Genomic DNA, 18,418 nt, shown 5'->3' on the forward strand with positions numbered 1-18,418 from the left:
TTGATTGGAATATTGACTTCACAGGAAAGGGACTTTACTATGTATTCGTACAAAATCAAGAGCATGAATATAGAAACACCATGACCTAAACCTTCACCATACCCAGATAAAAACACATCTCACCATTGCGTATAATATATTTGTATTACAGGCAAACAGCTATTCTTCATCCCTGGAAAAGAAACAGAAGAACTTTGACAAACAGATCATGGAATGGAAGATGAAGTGTGATGAACTTTCTGCCGAACTTGATGCCTCTCAGAGGGAAGCCCGTGGATTCTCAGCTGAAGTCTTCAAACTGAAGAGTCAATATGAAGATACCATGGAAACTATTGAAATCATGCGCAGAGACAACAAGAACCTCAATGGTAAGTGGCAAACATTGAAATGATTTGTAACAGATTTCTATGCTCACAGCAGTAAACTTAGTCAAAGACAACAGGAACTTGATTACTAAGCTGACAGCAAACTTGAATTATTTCCAACCTTCTGTAAATTTTAGATGAAATTTCTGACCTGACCGACCAACTTGGTGAGGGTGGAAAGAACGTCCATGAACTTGAGAAAGCTAGAAGAAAGTTGGAGATGGAGAAGGAAGAACTACAAGCTGCCCTGGAAGAGTGTGAAGGTCAACTGGAACAAGAAGAAAGCAAATACTTGCGTATCCAACTTGAACTCACACAAGTCCGCCAAGAAGTTGACCGCCGTCTGCAAGAAAAAGAGGAAGATTTTGAGGCCACTCGGTGGGCTTTCTACATAGTTATAAGTTCTTATAAGTTTCCGGCATGGAAATACGCAGTCCTGGCAGATCCTGATGGACATTTAAAAACAAAATCTGATCATATTCCTATGCTTTGCCGCTATTACTTTTCCTCTGAAAATATCTATCACCATTCTCAATCTATCTGTCCATCTGTACACACATCAATCATTTTTTCAGTTCACTCTTCAAAAAATATCACCATCCTTTCAAACTGTCCTCTCTACCACAAATTTCTATCTCAGTATCTGCCACTGCATTTCTTAACATGCATGCTACATAATTCCACCATTATGTGTTTTTTTGACCTCTGAGTGAAAGTTGAACTAACCAGTCATGGGACCATTGTAACCATACTATAGTTAGTAGCTGTTCTGTCTCATTTTAAAAAAATTGACAAATCGGGTTGAACCTAAAGATTTGCAAAGTTGCTAAAGTAGCAAGAATTTGAGAACACCACTGGATGACTGCATACTAGTGATGAAGGCAGTGTGTTCTCAGTACAGTGGCTTTATGAGAAGGAGTAAGACAAATGTATGCAAAGACAGATATTAAGTAACTGGTTAATTTTAGTATGGTGTCTTGGTCCAGTGTCTGGAACAGTTTAGACAGGCATGCATAACTTCAAGTACCCATAATCTGACAGTCATAAGTATTTTATACTTGTGTGTAATTTTATATTTGTGTGGTTTTGTGTGTGTGTGTGTACTTGTACTTGATAGTAACAACATATCCACCAAGAGTGACGTAAAGTTTAGTATCCAAACTATAAATAATCCTGAAGTCCTCATACGTAAAACATTGCAGTAAATTTCAAAGTAAATAAGAATTCAAATTTCGATAAAGAACTTGCTGAAGTTTAATTCCTACATACAGTTTGACAATTTATTTGAACTATATAGCATTATCACCATTAGCTGTACAGTTTGCTAACTTCTGAACATGAAATTTCTCCTACTTCAGAGAATAATAAGATGGCCATAAGTTAAGATTCTACCCATCTTCTGAATAGTTTGTCTCTCCAGAATTGTCCCAAGTGTGTCTGGATGACTGATATGATGTTTTGCACGATCAAAATGAAACTGGAAAAACTATGGGATGATGTGGACATCGTAATCTTTACCCTATACTTGTCCGTGATAACCAGTCTAGCTGTGGACCTTCACACGTTCATTTACCTATAGCATCTCCTTTCCTTTCTGATTGTGCAAAAGATCAATAACTTCATCATATACATGCCATCTCTATTCCTTCGCTTCTCTTATCTTGTCGCCATGAGATTGAAACGTCTCAGACTAAATCTGGCATGACTGCATCATTTTCATCGTGCCTATAAGAAGTGTAACTAAGTAGAGTGTTCATCTAGCGTCCCTTAATCTTTATGTTTAAAAAAAAAAGCCAGTGCGGTTTGTACTTATAGCGACCCCCCACCCCTCCCCCTGACTCTCTACTCTCCCCTTAGACCTCGGTTTGTATATGTAGAAATCCTAACTTGACCCTTTTCCCTCAAAATGTGGTTTGTATTGGTATCAACCTGTAATATTTCCCTCTGTCACCTTTTAGTTGTAGTTTCTGCAAATGTTATATAACCTAACACTAACTCTACCACATCTATAGTTAAAATCACCAGCTATGATTGAAATCCCACATTTGACATAAGCTGTCATTGTCACAGTTGTTAATAAACTTGTCAGCCATTCCACATACTATATCAGATTCATAATATGACTTTCTTTGTCATTTGATGTGTTTGCATCAAAACGGGGAAAAAAATTATGAGAAAGTATGTAAATTTTTAAAATCCAAGTATTTACAATATATTGAAAGATGTCAATCTATTTATGTGGTAAAGTTTGCAGAAATTTTGATCTGATATAGATGTGTACCAAACCTTGTAATTACCTATTAATATCAAACTTTGTAATATTTAGTTAACTTAATGCACCATACTGCAATGCATGACAATACTAAATATTAACTCAAATGTCTTCTACCTTCAGATGATTATATATGTTTGTACAACATTAAAACAACAACTTTTCCTTTATAAATAAACATATATACTCATAAAGTTTAACATAAAACTCTGATAAGTTTCCCCTATACTCTATAAGAAATTTGCATGCAGAAGTGTTTACATAGAAGTAACTTTGTGATGGTAGATTATCACCTTCAAAGGTAAAGACAACTAGAATACTAAAACATCTTATCCCAAGTTTGAAACACAGGATATTTACTGGGTTTCTATTAACTATTATCCTTGTAATTATCCAAACAGCAAGAACCACCTGAAAGCAATGGAATCAATGCAGGCCAGTCTTGATGCTGAAACTAAATCTAAGACTGACCAGATCAGACTGAAGAAGAAACTTGAAACTGAAGTCAACGAATTGGAAGTGTCTCTAGACCACACAAACAAAGCCCATGCTGAAGCCCAGAAGAACATCAAGAAACTGCAACAACAAATGAAGGTATAGAGGCGATATACAAACAGTGTCTAGACTTTGAGAAATCTAACAATTTTTGTTTATGTTAACAACTTACAAGTAACTGTTGTGATACAGGAGAAGTGACATTGTTTTATATGAATGCTGTGTATAAACTTGAATTTTGGCATCCACACGGATCATTTCTGTAATACCACTTGTACCAGTGTACGACAGAGATGGGAGAGATGCCGAAATTTGGTGACATATTACACTAACTGCATGAAGACATTGTTATCACCATGCATTGATTTGGTACAATGGGGACCCATACATAATTGATATAATTTACCATTGCTCACTAGAAGGTGAAAGCCCAATTCATTCCAGTGTACTCTGCATGTTTATAAGAGTATTGTTGCTATGACAACTGGGACTGAAGTCATTTCTGCCAAGACTTCTGCATTTCTTTCTCTAATAGTGTGTGTTTGAGTGATCTCAATTAACCTGTCTTATTTTTCTTGTACTAAGCTTTCTTTACGGATGATGATTCCAGGTAGGAAGTCCTTGCCTCCATTTCTATTTTTCCACTCTTTTTTCCCTGCTATCTTGGTGTGTGTCGTTCAGTGTCTTCATTGTCGTTGATGCCATGGTGTACTTTTGTTGATCACAGGACATGCAGAGCATGCTAGAGGAAGAATCACGTGCCCGTGAGGAGATCCGTGAACAGTACCAGGCTTCTGAGAGACGTAACAACACCATGCAAGGTGAACTTGAAGATCTTAGAGCTGCCTTTGAACAGGTATGTGTGCAATATTCTACCGACTATTACCATCATCTATAGAGTTGAACATGACTGCTAAGTTTTGTTCTTGATCAAAAGTATGAAAATAAAGTTGTATTTTTTGTTCAGGAGGTGATTCGTTAGATCTTTCAGTATTGTCGTTTGAAACATGTTAAAGTGTTAAAATACAAAAATAGTGCATTATGAGAGAAGAAAACAAATTATTCTGAACTACATGGCAAAAGAGAGCCAAACCATGTGTCCAAGGAGAGTGCCAAAACTGTTTGCCTGGAAAATGAAAATGGCAAGATGATCAATACACCACTGTACACAGACTGGGTACATTAATTGAACTTTCATTTTTTTTTCAACAGTCCGACAGAGCCCGCCGCAGTGCCGAAAATGAACTGATTGATGCTTCTGACCGTGTGAACGAAATGTCAACCCAAATCAGCACTCTTAATTCCATCAAGAGGAAATTGGAGGCTGAAGTTGGTGGCCTACACACAGAATTGGATGAAGCATTCAATGAAGCAAGGAACAATGAAGAAAGAGCCAAGAAAGCCATAACTGACGTCAGTACTACATCATGTCTCTTACACCAGATTCATTCTTCTGTTAAAAAATTTGCAACCATTGTTGATAGTTGTTTAGTTCTGCCTTTCAAAATTATACACTTACATATTTAGATCTCCTGATTGGAGTTGACAAAAATAACCATTGATGAATAATTCCAAAGTGTGAAATTAATGGAAATTTCAGGACAATTTTGTACTCATATGATTTTTGACATTTTTGCCTTTGAAAACAAAAATGGTGTATTAAACCAAAGTTTAATGAATGTGGTTTGTCTTTTCCATTGTAGTGTGTCCGCATTGCTGAAGAACTACGTGCTGAACAAGACCACGCAATGCACATTGACAAACTTCGCAAACAACTAGATATGCAAGTTAAGGAACTTACTGTAAGAATTGAAGAAACTGAAATGATTGCTGCTAAGGAAATCAAGAAACAACTTATTAAATCAGAAACCAGAGTAAGTATGAAGTGTTTAATGTATTCGGCATTTAAAAAAAGCTTGTGGAATACACTTGATTACCTAAAAAAAATTGTTAAGGTTGTAATTTTCAGTACTGATTGATTTACAAGTTGGTCTTATGTAAGACCATCACATTCACACTTGTGAAAACAATTCTCAAATTGTCGTCCCTTATCAAATAGTCATTTGTGTGAATAACATGTAAGGGCCTTTTTTGATAGCCCCTCTGTGCCTTCAGTGTGTGCCCAGTCTTGTAATAGATGCGGTGATGTGCAACCATGAAAATTTACATTGACAATGGTTTATTTGCAGATCCGTGAACTAGAAGTCATTGTAGATGAAGAGCGCCGCCATCGCTCAGAGAGCGAGAAGATAATGCGCAAATCAGAACGCCGTGTCAGAGAACTGATGGTTGCCCAGGAGGAAGACCAAAGGAATGCTGAACGTCTACAAGAACAAATTGAGAAACTGAATGGCAAGATCAAAACATTCAAACGGCAAATTGAAGAAGCCGTAAGTGTTTTCAAATTTTTAAAATATGATTTTCTGATATGAATATTTCATTATTTTTAAATTTTTTGTACTCTGTGAAATTGAGCGAATATGAATATTTGTTGGTTCTTTTTTAAATCAACAGGAAGAACAGGCCAGCATCAATTTGGGCAAATACCGTAAAGTTCAGCATGAGCTGGATGAGGCTGAAGAACGTGCTGATATGGCTGAAGCCTCACTAGCCAAAATGCGTGCTAAACACCGAAGCCAAGGTGCCACATCTCGTGTCAGCACTGTAAGTATGACTGTAGTGGTTGCCACTATGTGAGACAAAATTCACTAATGAGTAAGTCTGTTATTTGAAAAAAAAAAAAGATGAAGAATATTCTGTATAAAAATATGTATGATTGGATTTGGTTGTGGTGAAAATATTTCAAAGTGTGTTGTATGTTTTGAGCAACGAAGATGATGTGTGTCAGTATGAAAGAGAATTGATTTCAATCATATTTGTGTGGAGATGAGATGATTGACATGTGGTCAAATTTGATTCCTTTTTGAAAGTACTCTGACTCAACACTGCAAAATCAGAGACAAATCCAAGGAATGGCATATTACACAATTTATAAAAAAATAGTCATTATGAAAAGACAGAGTTTTGGAATAATAACAAAATATCAAATTATGAAAATGAATCTGTCAGAGATGTCCAGATTGCTTGAAATTATATACATTTTAATAATTAGTCAATTTTCAACATTGTAGTCTGAGGTATATTCTAAACCACTAAGTCTTAAATTTGATCATAAAAGATTGGTTCCCTCAAAATGAGTGACTTTGATGCAACCAAACCAAAATTATTCTAAGTTGATGTGGAAAACCCTATGTGAGTGAAAGTACATGATAATATGCCGTTTGATGGAATCAAATCTGACAGGAAAACAATGCTGAGTCTATTTCTCTAAAAGTCTATTGTGTCCATCTTGTGTGTTTGTTGTTCTTTTCTTTTTTCTCACTTTTTCTGCTCTTCACTTTTGCTGGATATTTGCTGATAAAGAAGTCTACAACAAGTCTAACAACAGCTCATTAAAATGAAGCTGGTGAATCAAAAATCTAAGTTCAAAAATCCCAGTAAGTTGTCTGTCCAACTCTACTACTCGGCGATGCATCCCATAGTGTACATTCCAACTGCTTGTATTGTCTCCCAGTATTCTAGCACAAACTCCTCACTATCCAGTTTTATGAATGTGCAAACCTATGGTGTCTTATTAGCAAGTTTGTTATGTCTTATGTCTAAACAGAGCTCCTTCAGTGGTCCCGGTGGAATGACAACTATCGTTAAAAAGACCACTAGAACCCTGACCACAGAGGAGTCGTGAACATCTCCTAGTTCAAACAAAAAATAATGGTAATTGGTAGCCACGCATGCCGTGATTCCAACTATGTAGACATATTTGCATGCTGACTTTTTCCTGCCTGTTTGTCTGTCTTCTTCTTATTTCACTTGTGTGTGTGGCATGTTTGCATATCATGATTGACATTTTTTTATCTTTATTGGACTATTATATTTTGTTTTCATTTCTAGGGATATTTTTCGCAATCATTATCTCTCTTTCACTGTATTTGATTTGACATCTTTTTAACTTTGTTCTCAATAAATAAAAAGTGAAGAAAGTAGAAATGGCTAAAACACAGCAAGATATTACCCTATATTTTTTTAACGAGTCACCATTATTTCAAAATCAGTTCAATCTGATTTCTTTCTGTCATATCACTTAATTTGCATATCTGAAACGAAGTAATGAAAAAAGAGAATTATTGTTAACAGTGAAAGAGATATAGATGTCTTCAAAGATAGGTAGTGTGAAAACAAGGAACTGAACAAACTTTTAACGTTCATTGCAACAAATAACAACATCAACAAATATAACCATCATTCACATTGCCCAAGAATTGTAGATGTTGTTTTGCAACAAGTAACATCAAGAAATAACACTCATGCATTTTCAAACAGTTTTGTGGTTGAGAATTTGTCATGTAGATGCTTATACAGCAGTGACCTGTACTAAAAAGTGCAATGTTGACAGTTTTGTTACCTAGGAAACTTGTACCCTTCATCTCTTCATTAAAGACAAATGAAGTGTCCATTTTGAATTGAAAGTATCGCTCTATCCAAAACTATAACTTCACCATTTGCAATGTTGCCAAATTAGTGTTCAAATAAGTTGAGTTGAAGTTATTCGGTGCAACTTCCCAATTTTGAGTTTTGAGTTGTCTACTATGTACACTAAAAGTGTGATAAATTACCATATTTCTATAGGTAAAAGCATGAGTTTTAGGCAAAACAGGCTGCATTTTGGTCAAATTTGGTTAAAGTGTGTCCCTAGTATGTCAAATTATATATAATCTGGCTTCTTAGTAGATACATGTATTAATTTGTCGATCTATCACCAGGGATACATTTTGTTTTAGTTGTATTTCATGAGTCAAAATAGACCTTTACATAAACTGCGCCCTCTAGTGATGGCTTAGAGCTTTCAATGAGATATACTATGATTTTGAGGAACTGGTGAGATCTTATAGTTGTTATCACTTGAAGGCTGGCTTTATGTTAAATGTTTATTCTGCTGTAACCTTCAAAGAAGGGCATGATATAACCCAATACCAATATAACAATCTAGCATCTATACCAGTGCCAATGCCTGTAGAAAACTATGATCCCATTCTGACGATGTGGATCATTCCATTCTACTAGGTGTAGGTAAACAGGTATTCATATTGACAATCCTCACCTTTTATTCATTTTGTGCTTTTTTCTTTCTCTTCACAGGGTGGCTACAGCTCAAGTACAAGAATGTATACATCGCGAAGTAGTGATCGTTATAGCGATCGTGGTAGTGTAGGATCAGCAGCCAATGGGGGGGATGAGGAAGAGGAATAATGGAATTATAGTGCAAATTACAAAAAAAACTTTGTAAAGAACATTCATTTTGAAGCCTCACAATATGCAATGATACAATCCACGTTATATCCATCAATACTTTGCATATGCAACTATAGAGAACTCTTATTGCAAGGAGTCAATATAGCAATTTTTAGTACAGCATTGATATTTAAAGGAATGGGAGAAGTTTTTTAAAATGAAAGACAAAAAAAATCTACTTCAACATTTGAAGGCAGCAAGGACAAATGTAAAACTCTTTTTTTTTTAGCATTTCTCAGTAGTCCTTTATTCTTTGGTTCTCTTCTAGGAGTTAAGTTCCAATCTGAGACTTATGTATTTGGTAGAAACTTTCCTTCTCTGTGTTTGACTTGTGAAAAGGATAGAGTGAATGCGTGGATGGATGCAACATGCCTCGCATCGTAATCATTTTGTTTTGTTGCTTCTCAAATGATTGATGTAGGCAGGCAGACAGCGGTCTGGTGGCCACTTTTTGTAGACATACTCTATAACAAAAAAATATTAGGGAAAAAATCCCAGATTAAACTTAACTCTGACAATTCTCTCTCATAGATCTTTTTGTATTCGCTACTTTTTTCTTGAAGATGAAAAAACTGCAAAAGTGATTATTATTTATTACCATAGCTGAAATACTTGCAGAGAACCTCCATTGTTCCCCCATATGGCCTGGTCCTTATCAATCCCCTTATTACATCACCTATGTAGCCATCCTATCTTTCTTTCTTTTCTCTCTTTTTTGTAGACTTTCTTATTTTATGATCTTGTGTGGGTTGTGAATAGGATTTTTAGCAGCAGTTTAGTTGTTCTTTTTCGTGGGAAGTCATCAGTCAACCAGCCTGCAACTAATGTCATTTCCTTTTTACCAGTGCTAATAAAAAACAATCAGTTGGAAAAAGACAAATGATTGGAGTTGATGTGATTCTGTGTTGTGATTGGAGTTGATGTGATTCTGTGTTGTGATAGGAGTTGATGTGATTTTATGGAGAGAGAAAATGATTGTTTTTCCAGTATAATTTTGATAATGGTATGGACGATACTGCAGTGCATTGATCTTTGGAGTCCAGTCTAAGGGTTTCAACAAATCATACAATTGTAACAAATTTTACAAGTTAGATTTGACCCATACAACAGGTTAACATTTACACTTGAAGTATTTTGCTATTATTTAGTAAGACTCACTTTTGAGTTGAATTTCAAAAAATGTCTTGGTCTTGATTTAATGCACTGCAGCTATTCGTCTTCTCCTTCATAGTTTGCTATGTCACTCACTTCATGGTGGTGGTATTTGAGGAAGACTCACTCCCCTTCCCCCGACATCTAATCCCCACCCCATGGCCTCACCTCACCCTATCTCATCTTTGTTCCTGCTGGAAGAAGACCATACCCTGATGACTCCTCAGTGAATATTAGTTCAATTAATATTTGAAGCTCACATGATCTCCAACCTTTAACTTGTTATTCCTACTGAAGAAAATGACTTACACAATACATAAATAACTGTTCCAAGAAGGCTACCCGTGTCTGCACCTAGAAAGAGATGAAGACTTCACAGATCACTTCAAGACTGACAACTGTACCCAACTATTACACCTTGGTACACCCACCAACAAATACTAACCCAGGCTCGATGGTCATGGTTTCTGTCATTCTGGTATACTGAGAACTCTTATATTTTCAGTCAATTCTGTTTCTCCTAGTTGTGATAACTTGGCCTATATAATTAAACACTCCTAACAGCAGTACCCAATCATAGCTCTAAATTATGAGACCCCTAACTTCTGTGACCTTGTCACTCAAAACCCCTTATTAAACAACAACACTTCAGTTCATTCCACACAATCACTTCTCTCATGTTCTCAGAGTCCCTAACTTATTGATCTTATCATTCAAACCCCCTAGCACAGTACCTCAGTTCATTCCACACTATATCGTGATAGAAGGTCTGGGTCAATCCAGGCTCAAGCTCTAAGATGTCTAAAATTCTATGATCTTGTCATTCAAACCCTAGCAACAGTACTTTATCTCAATCATAGTCATCATGCTCTAAGACCCTCTAATTAACTCCTGTGATTTTGTCACCCCCTCTCAGCAATAGTACCTCAGTTCAACCATAGCCCTCAATCTTGGAGCCACCTAACTTCTGTGATTGTGTCATTCAAGGCCCTCTAGCAATGATTCCTCAGCTCAATCATAGCCAATCCCACAAGGCATACCTTAGAATACTGGATAAGCTTTATTTTGGTGTGTATGAAATCAACCCCCCACCTCTCCCCTTACCCTAAACAAAGGTTTAGAAGTGGTACATAAATGCATCATACAAAGTTTAATACTATAGCTATTGATTCTGTTAGGTGTTCCTATGCTCAAAGGTCAAAGGTCAATAAAATAAGTACACACAACCTTCTTCTTTCAAAACCTGGGCTGCACACTACGAGTGTGGACGTCACAAATCTATTTACATTTTAGCACAGTGTACTCTAGGTCTGGTGACTATATTTGCATACATTCATAGTGCCTGGGGTCTGCACTACACAGTGAAGTGTCCATATAATAATTTCAGCTCTAAATGGACAATTTCCAACAAATCTTTGCTATTTCTAGCTTTACATTCTATAGCTCCTTCAAATGTTGGCTATCCTAGTGGTTTTAAATGAGACTAGTAGAATTGCCTGTTCACACAACACAGCACGTTTGGCATCTGTCAACACTTGTTGTTCATCGATCATGCTAGGCCTGGTTGTGTTACACACACTAATATGGTCAGAGAACACCATAGTCCTGCTTGAAGACGGTGTATGGGACTAGCTTACTGAAAAGGAAGGGACAATTGCCACAATCAAGTCCCAAATTACTGCGCCTGCAAGCAGAACTAAGAATATGTTGCTTCAGCCCTATAAAACTTAAATGTACTCACATTGGCATCTACTAAAGTCATTTATTTATTTCAGTGACAAGGCATAGATATGTAGTTGCCAATCAATGTCCACACATCACATGCATCAGATACACATGGTTAAACGTGTTGTAAGTAGGTTGTTGATTGGTCGAATTGTCATGATGTCATTGCGCATGAATATATATTACAAAATACTAAACAGTACAACGGAAGATGCCAGAGTTAATTATTTCTGCTGATGCAACTCCTACATCCACGATCACTTGACATTCCAATCTTACCATTCTAAACACTCCAATAATCCCTGACAACATTCTAATAAGCTATGGCTCTCATACATTTGTATGTACAACTTCTGTAATGTTGTAACACCAGGTCATCGAACATAGCAACACACACAATCGTAACAATTACTGGATCATATTTGTAAACTTTTATTAAAGTCCATAATAAAATACAATGAACAGTATTAAGGAGCAACTACATTCAATCTCTACTAAATGTAAAGGTATGTCAGTTGAGAAACTATTATCAAACTTTGGGCAATTTTGGCATATTTAATTACCAAATTCTTTTTATATTTTCAATGAAAAACTCAACTCTGAGTATTCATGCAGGTTTGGATTTTTACCCTATGACATTGTATTTGCTTTTGTCTCTACAATTATACTAAATTTGAGTTTTAGCCTAATGCAGCTAGGACTGACATGTTGTTATAGCAACACTATTGAGGAAATACCACCCCACATTTATATAGAGGAGCTTTATTCTATAAGCCATCTATTCAATTTTTGTCACATTATATCACTTATGAGTAAAGTAACACCACAGTGTCATATCTTCATTTGTATGATTTCTTACTGTTGTGTGTTGTTGACATTTGATCTTATACAAAGCTATATCCTGCAAGAAACTATGAGAAGAAACTGAAACTCTGAAACCCTTTTCATAACACTTCCACATGTGTTATACCAAAATGAAACTGTTTGTTACAGTAACTGTTTCTTCAGCATCACAAGACTTGCCATTATACACATCAAACATGTTGTTTCAGTCTGTATTTCCATTTTTGTATGCCCATCTTTCTCTTCAGTCTACATTTTCCACTTTTAAAAGTCCATGACTTCATTCAGGTTCTCACATTCATGTAATCTTATCAATGGACCCATTGGGATTTAATACAATCAGTTTTGGCCAACATTTTCTACAACTCTGCCAGACAACTACTTGTCTCCTCCAGATCCTAATCCTAATCTGACTTGGGTTTTGAACTAAACTGTACAACAACCATCCGTTTCACAATAACTAAATAAACATAATATAAATGTCATATCTTTGCATCCATACAAACAAGTATAGCTATACCACAATACTTTGATGTCATTAAAGTGTTGTAGACTAACTATACAAAATATAGTTGATGGGTATAATCACACTAACATGCTGTGGTCCATGGTTGTGTCAGTCAAAATAATTTGTAGGATTCATTGTTTTCAAAACCTGTACAATTTGATTGGGAAATTTTCTGTTATCAGATGATCATCTTGAAGAACTATGACCACATTGACTTCAAACTCTGTAAGAAAACAGATAGATTCTTGAATTAGAACTGTACACATATATTGAGATGATAACCTACGAATAAATTAAATATGGCACTGTGACTGGAATGAATGTCATGTGACCTAAAGGTGGACTTTCCATCCTGGGTACGGAACACTTTGAATTTTTTAATCCATCCATATGTAAATCTATACAACAAACTTCCCTGTCACTATGAGGAGACTTGATTGAAACTAGCATGGTCTTGACATACTGGATCACTTTGTAGGTTTTGGAACTGTCTGGTTCAATGTATCAGTGCGGTATTGCAAGAAAATGACACTGTTAACAGACAGATGCAACTTTGTCAATCTTTATACATATGGACGGATATAACATATGATAGATTGTAAACTTCTGAACTGATCACTTTTCAAAAGACTAGAAGTTGTATCATGGTAGTTATAATTTTACTGACAGTACTTACCAACTTTAAAATTACTGGTAGCCAATGTTGGACATGTAAAAAGTCGGGGAAATATCATGAAAACAGGAATTGTGATACCCCGACACACATCACCATCTGCTATCTGAATATTCTGGATTTCTGTTGCTATAGGAACAAAATATGACAACGACTGCTGTAAAATACTGTTTACTATTCAAGTACATGTACATTGATAAATCTCATGATAAGGCAGCATTTTGAAATATTTTGTATTTCTCAAGATTATGCTAGCAGTGAAAAATACATACAACTTCGTTGCATTCACAGAAATAAAACTCATGAACATTTTTCCATTTCTGTACAAGAACTGAGACATGTAATTTTTGTAGTTTTCCTAATTTGTGGATGATGGTGGCTACAAGCTCACCTATATTTCACAACTGTGAAATTTATTACTTGAGAAATTATATGAAACTTTTTTCCCTGAACAAATATCAAGCATTGAAATAGACTTACCATCTTTAGCATAACCTTCGGCACATCCACAAGTCTCAACACGTACTAACTGTAGTTCTATTGACTTGATAGGAGCAGCACAGTGTTCCACTATAATTTCACCAGTTAAAGGTTTTGTTACACAGCAGTTGACAGAATCCATCTTGCCTCGTACTAAAAACTTGGGTAAATTCCTCTGTTAAGAAAAATGATGGCAATATTAATGAAAACTTATAAGAGTGATTTACTTACTGGAGAATTTTAAAGTTGACATTTCAACACTTGCTAAATATAAATATAACATGACAGAGTCGCAAGTTTGCATTTTTCTTATCAGCAAACAACTTCAACCAATCCAAGTAATACTGCCCTCTATCACATCATTTCTTGTCTCATGCAGGGCCACCAAGTTATACACAACATATTTCTTTCCCAACTTTCTAATATTTGATAATCATATTAATTTGCAACTTCTGGTTACAAACTTTTGTCACAAATTCATATTAAAGGCGACCATCTTTAATTTCATAGTTATTCACCAACAAGAACACTGGGTTCTTTCCATCTTGTACAAAACTAACAAAAATATCCCTGGATATTTCAAATGTATTTTTGATTTTGTTTTGGTCTGGCCAGTTGACCACAGTACTTTGTCAGCAGTAACTACTTCTAAAGTCTAGCTAGCCATATTTTATCTGTCAATGGTTGCTTACTCTTACATTGTATAGCAAACTTACCTCTCTCACATTCTGTAGTGAATCCGGTGTGATTGTGAATGGAACTGCTTTGAGGGCACATTTTTCTGACTGGTTTCTATATTCCACTATAAATTCACATGACTTACTCAAATCTTTACTCAGTACTGACCTCTTGACCTCAACTTTAACTGTATACTGTAAACAAAGTCAAAAATTGCGGTTACCTAAATGTCGTATGCTGGTTTAAAATATATTGTACAAATATTTAAGGTACTCATCACTTGTATATATAATTACATGTACTACAAATTTTAATGCAAAATTAGCCCTAGAATTTTAACTAATTTTTCAAATTTTTCAATTCTTGTACACTTTAGTGGGAAAAATTGAAACATGATTCACAGTGGAAAAGAATGATGACATGCACATGAAGATGTTTTATTCAAAATTACACTGATATCAAATTCAAATTCTCAATTGATTTGCTACATTCACTAACAAATCACAATAACTGCTGATACTATCAAATACAGCCTGTACTATGGATGAGTTTAACTTTACTGTGTGACAAAAAATTACAAATTTTGAGTACAGCAGTTGATAAAACCTTAACTATGTAAATGATTCCCAGGACAATGTGGTTTATTTTCATTTCTATATTCTGTACTACATCAACATACTTTGGGATAAATTTTAGACAAGAGATGTGCCACCCACATTCTAAATATTTATCTTACATTCTGAAACACAAATACTGTTATGATAGCTGCAGACACTGGTGAACATTCAGGTAACGTCAACACACAGGTTATATTTTGTGGCTGTACATACACACAACACACACACACACACACACACACACACACACACACACACACACACACACACACACACACACACACACACACACATCAACTGACAAAGTCAACTTACCTGTACACACACACACACACACACACACACACACATACACACACATCAACTGACAAAGTCAACTTACCTGTACACACACAGACAGACACTGACAGAAACACACACACACACACACACACACACACACACACACACACACACACACACACACACACACACACACACACACACACACACACACATCAATTGACAAAAGTCAACTTACCTGTACATTAACAAACACACCATGGTAAGTCTCAAATAAAGTTTTATTGCCTTTTGGTTTTAATGGTAATTCAAATGGCATCTCTGTCTTGCCTGCAGGCAATCTACCTGGTTTGGATACTTCCACTGAGTAGTGCAGTAACTGTATAGGCTAGATATAAAAAATACAAATTTTGAGTACAGCAGTTGATAAAACCTTAACTATGTAAATGATTCCCAGGACAATGTGGTTTATTTTCATTTCTATATTCTGTACTGCATCAACATACTTTGGAATAAATTTTAGACAAGAGATGTGCCACCCACATTCTAAATATTTATCTATTGGCAAACAAAAGGACCCATGTCTATTCAGGTACAAATAGACAAGGCACACACGAATAAGGATATTTCAACCGTTGGGGGCGCTATACATACCATTACTCAGATTACTTAGAGATTAGACCATGCCAAGTTTCTGGGCTAGATAAATCAAAAGTACATATGGACACATCTCTGTATTTATTCAAATTTGCACCAATTCCATACTCCTTATTCCCCAACTTATATGAGTTAGTTCTACCTCAAAGATTGCATGGTGAAAGATTACTAATCTTTGAAAGAACCTAAACTTTTGAAGACGTACCTTTATTGAGTTATAAAATGCTTCAAAGAGTCCAACACTTTTAGCACTGAGTTGAAGATTGACAGAGCCCTCCATTGTTAATGTGATTCCTTGATGTTGGAAATCACTTCTACTGTGCAGTAATATAACACCTTGAACCAGTTCCTGCAAAACAAGAAACATACAATAAAATTATGGGCTGTCACATTCCTACCATTTCGAAATAAAATATGTCTATTCAACTAGCTGCCACACAAAAATAGTAAAGATACATACAGTAATTATGAACATATTGTGTGTGTGGGGGGGGGGGGGTATGTGTGGCTGCATGGGTGTGGGTGCATGCATGCATTTGTGTTTGTATGTTGGAGCACATGTGGTTGTGGGTGTGTGTGTGTGGGGGGGGGGTATATGTGCGTGCATGCATGCATGCATGTATGTACAAGGTATACATCATCATAATATGAGAAATTATTGTCATGAAATTATCATATTACAACTTTTATGTGCCTTAAACGATATTTACAAAGAATTTTTTCTAATAAAGTTACTATACAAAATGATAACAACAAAATTGATATATTCTGTATTTTTTACTGATAATTAGAACTTCTGAGTTTATTTGATTAGTCGATGTAATATACTAGTAACCCTGTATAAATATATAACAACCATTTTTTCCAGGTAGAACTATAGAGACTAGTTAATTCCTGGCTGCTATAATTGTAACTGGGGTATGCAGATCCAGGAATGATAAACACTGAGCTCAAGATAATAATAATGCTACAATTATTGTAAAGGTTACACCGAAAAATAAAAACACATCAAATAAAGAAGTAACAATACTATTGGTGTTATTAATATATCATTCATAATTCCTTGTACCCATCAGGTAAATCATACCGTTAAGTGCTGGAGGGGAGGTAGTCTATCAGCTAGCCCTCGGATGTTCTTCCGATAAAATACGACACACAGCCGAACAACGGTATCGAGGATGGAACATCCGAGGTCTAGCGAATGTCATCAGGATATAAATAACTGCCAATCAGAGAACCGTATAAGTGACAAGCACAAACAGAGGACAATAGCTAAATTTTCATGCATATTCATCTTAAGGAGGGGCTTGTAAAAATAACCACCAATGCGTTAACTAAAATGTGTGAATGACAACGTCTATCTACACACTCATCAAACAAAATTACCATAAACTGATAAGACATAGTAATGACATAAATGTGTTTGTCAACACCTGCATGCAGAGATTGAATATATTAAAGTATATATATGCATATATGGCCCAACCCACCGCTTATCGTAATCTCAATGGAATGTCCGGTCTGAAAATGACATTCGCTAGACTGTTCGGGCAAGCCCTCACATGCGAACTTCGTTATAGCATCGAAAGAAACCCCGAACGTCTAGCAGCAAGACTAGAGGGGAGGGTGGTAGCACGGGAGGACGGGACAGGAGGGAATCAAGTCTATTGTATCACGTACTGTGATGTTGGTTGACAAGTTTAGAATTCAGCTGATATGATACCATCTATAACCATAGATGATGTGCACTCAGATCAATGTTGCCACATTGATTTGGTGGTCTGAGATGTTCATATAAATTATATTCATAATTGTTCCACACCAGTATAAACTTGTATGTGAACTTGTACATTATGAAATCCCATGTGATGTATCTGGGGATGCTCACATTGGCTCGATCATAGATCCAAAATCTATGGTTCGATAGACCCCAGGTTAGTCCTGCTTGCAGATGGTGTACGGAACGCGATAAGGGAAGGAGAGAGAATCGACTACCCGGGCCACCAGGCTAGTTTATTAAATGCTGCAGGCCTGTACACTGTGCAACGCCTTCATGCCAGTTTATTATGCTGTAGCCTGTACACTGTGCAACGCCTCCATGCCAAGAATAAAAGTTACAAATAAACACAATATTTCACAAAAGCAGTGGGATGTATAAAAGGTTGGCATTGATTGCCATCCATAACAACTACTACAATGTAAATAGAATTTGTTACATACCCCTTCATGATATATTTTATTCACTTTCTTCAGTTTGATATCGAGCACAGTCGCCATTTTTCTTCCGGGTTTGGAGACAATGTCACATGACAAGCACGTGAT

The 18,418-nt window shown here is 35.9% G+C and overlaps 2 protein-coding genes across 5 annotated transcripts in view; one reads left to right on the top strand and one right to left on the bottom strand.

Moving 5' to 3' along the window:
• The window catches only part of LOC144435205 (myosin-7-like), a 55,104-nt gene extending 45,743 nt beyond the window's left edge, over nucleotides 1-9,361 (top strand). For 2 of the 4 annotated variants that reach the window (XM_078123782.1, XM_078123783.1), the window contains exons 32-40: nucleotides 152-368; nucleotides 503-743; nucleotides 3,039-3,231; nucleotides 3,860-3,988; nucleotides 4,345-4,545; nucleotides 4,836-5,006; nucleotides 5,322-5,522; nucleotides 5,647-5,796; nucleotides 8,329-9,361. In XM_078123782.1, the coding sequence (XP_077979908.1) occupies nucleotides 152-368; nucleotides 503-743; nucleotides 3,039-3,231; nucleotides 3,860-3,988; nucleotides 4,345-4,545; nucleotides 4,836-5,006; nucleotides 5,322-5,522; nucleotides 5,647-5,796; nucleotides 8,329-8,439 (1,614 nt within the window). In that variant the 3' untranslated portion in view covers nucleotides 8,440-9,361. Of the gene's footprint in view, nucleotides 1-151; nucleotides 369-502; nucleotides 744-3,038; nucleotides 3,232-3,859; nucleotides 3,989-4,344; nucleotides 4,546-4,835; nucleotides 5,007-5,321; nucleotides 5,523-5,646; nucleotides 5,797-6,555; nucleotides 6,630-6,799; nucleotides 6,907-8,328 lie in introns of all 4 variants that reach the window. The other 2 variants (XM_078123785.1, XM_078123784.1) reach the window with 2 other exon arrangements.
• A 2,541-nt stretch (nucleotides 9,362-11,902) lies between these two features.
• LOC144435590 (vacuolar protein sorting-associated protein 26C-like) lies at nucleotides 11,903-18,373 on the bottom strand. Its single transcript, XM_078124177.1, has 7 exons — nucleotides 18,317-18,373; nucleotides 16,302-16,445; nucleotides 15,678-15,827; nucleotides 14,579-14,734; nucleotides 13,863-14,037; nucleotides 13,386-13,511; nucleotides 11,903-12,932 (listed from the first exon to the last, which is right to left on the bottom strand). Exons 1-7 carry the CDS (start codon nucleotides 18,371-18,373, stop codon nucleotides 12,850-12,852), a joined length of 891 nt encoding a protein of 296 aa, XP_077980303.1. The 3' UTR covers nucleotides 11,903-12,849.
• Nucleotides 18,374-18,418: the final 45 nt, after the last annotated feature.

Source organism: Glandiceps talaboti, chromosome 5 (assembly GCF_964340395.1).
Source record: "Glandiceps talaboti chromosome 5, keGlaTala1.1, whole genome shotgun sequence".
Classification (NCBI taxonomy): Eukaryota; Metazoa; Hemichordata; class Enteropneusta; family Spengelidae; genus Glandiceps; species Glandiceps talaboti.

Bases quoted from the DNA above. Each gene is read 5' to 3' on its own strand.
- LOC144435590 (XM_078124177.1), bottom strand. From the start codon at position 18,373: ATGGCGACTGTGCTCGATATCAAACTGAAGAAAGTGAATAAAATATAT. The intron at 16,446-18,316 runs GTATGTAACAAA...CTTGTTTTGCAG, and splicing joins ATAAAATATATCATGAAGGG to GAACTGGTTCAAGGTGTTAT. The intron at 13,512-13,862 runs GTAAGTCTATTT...TTGTTCCTATAG, and splicing joins CGAAGGTTATGCTAAAGATG to CAACAGAAATCCAGAATATT.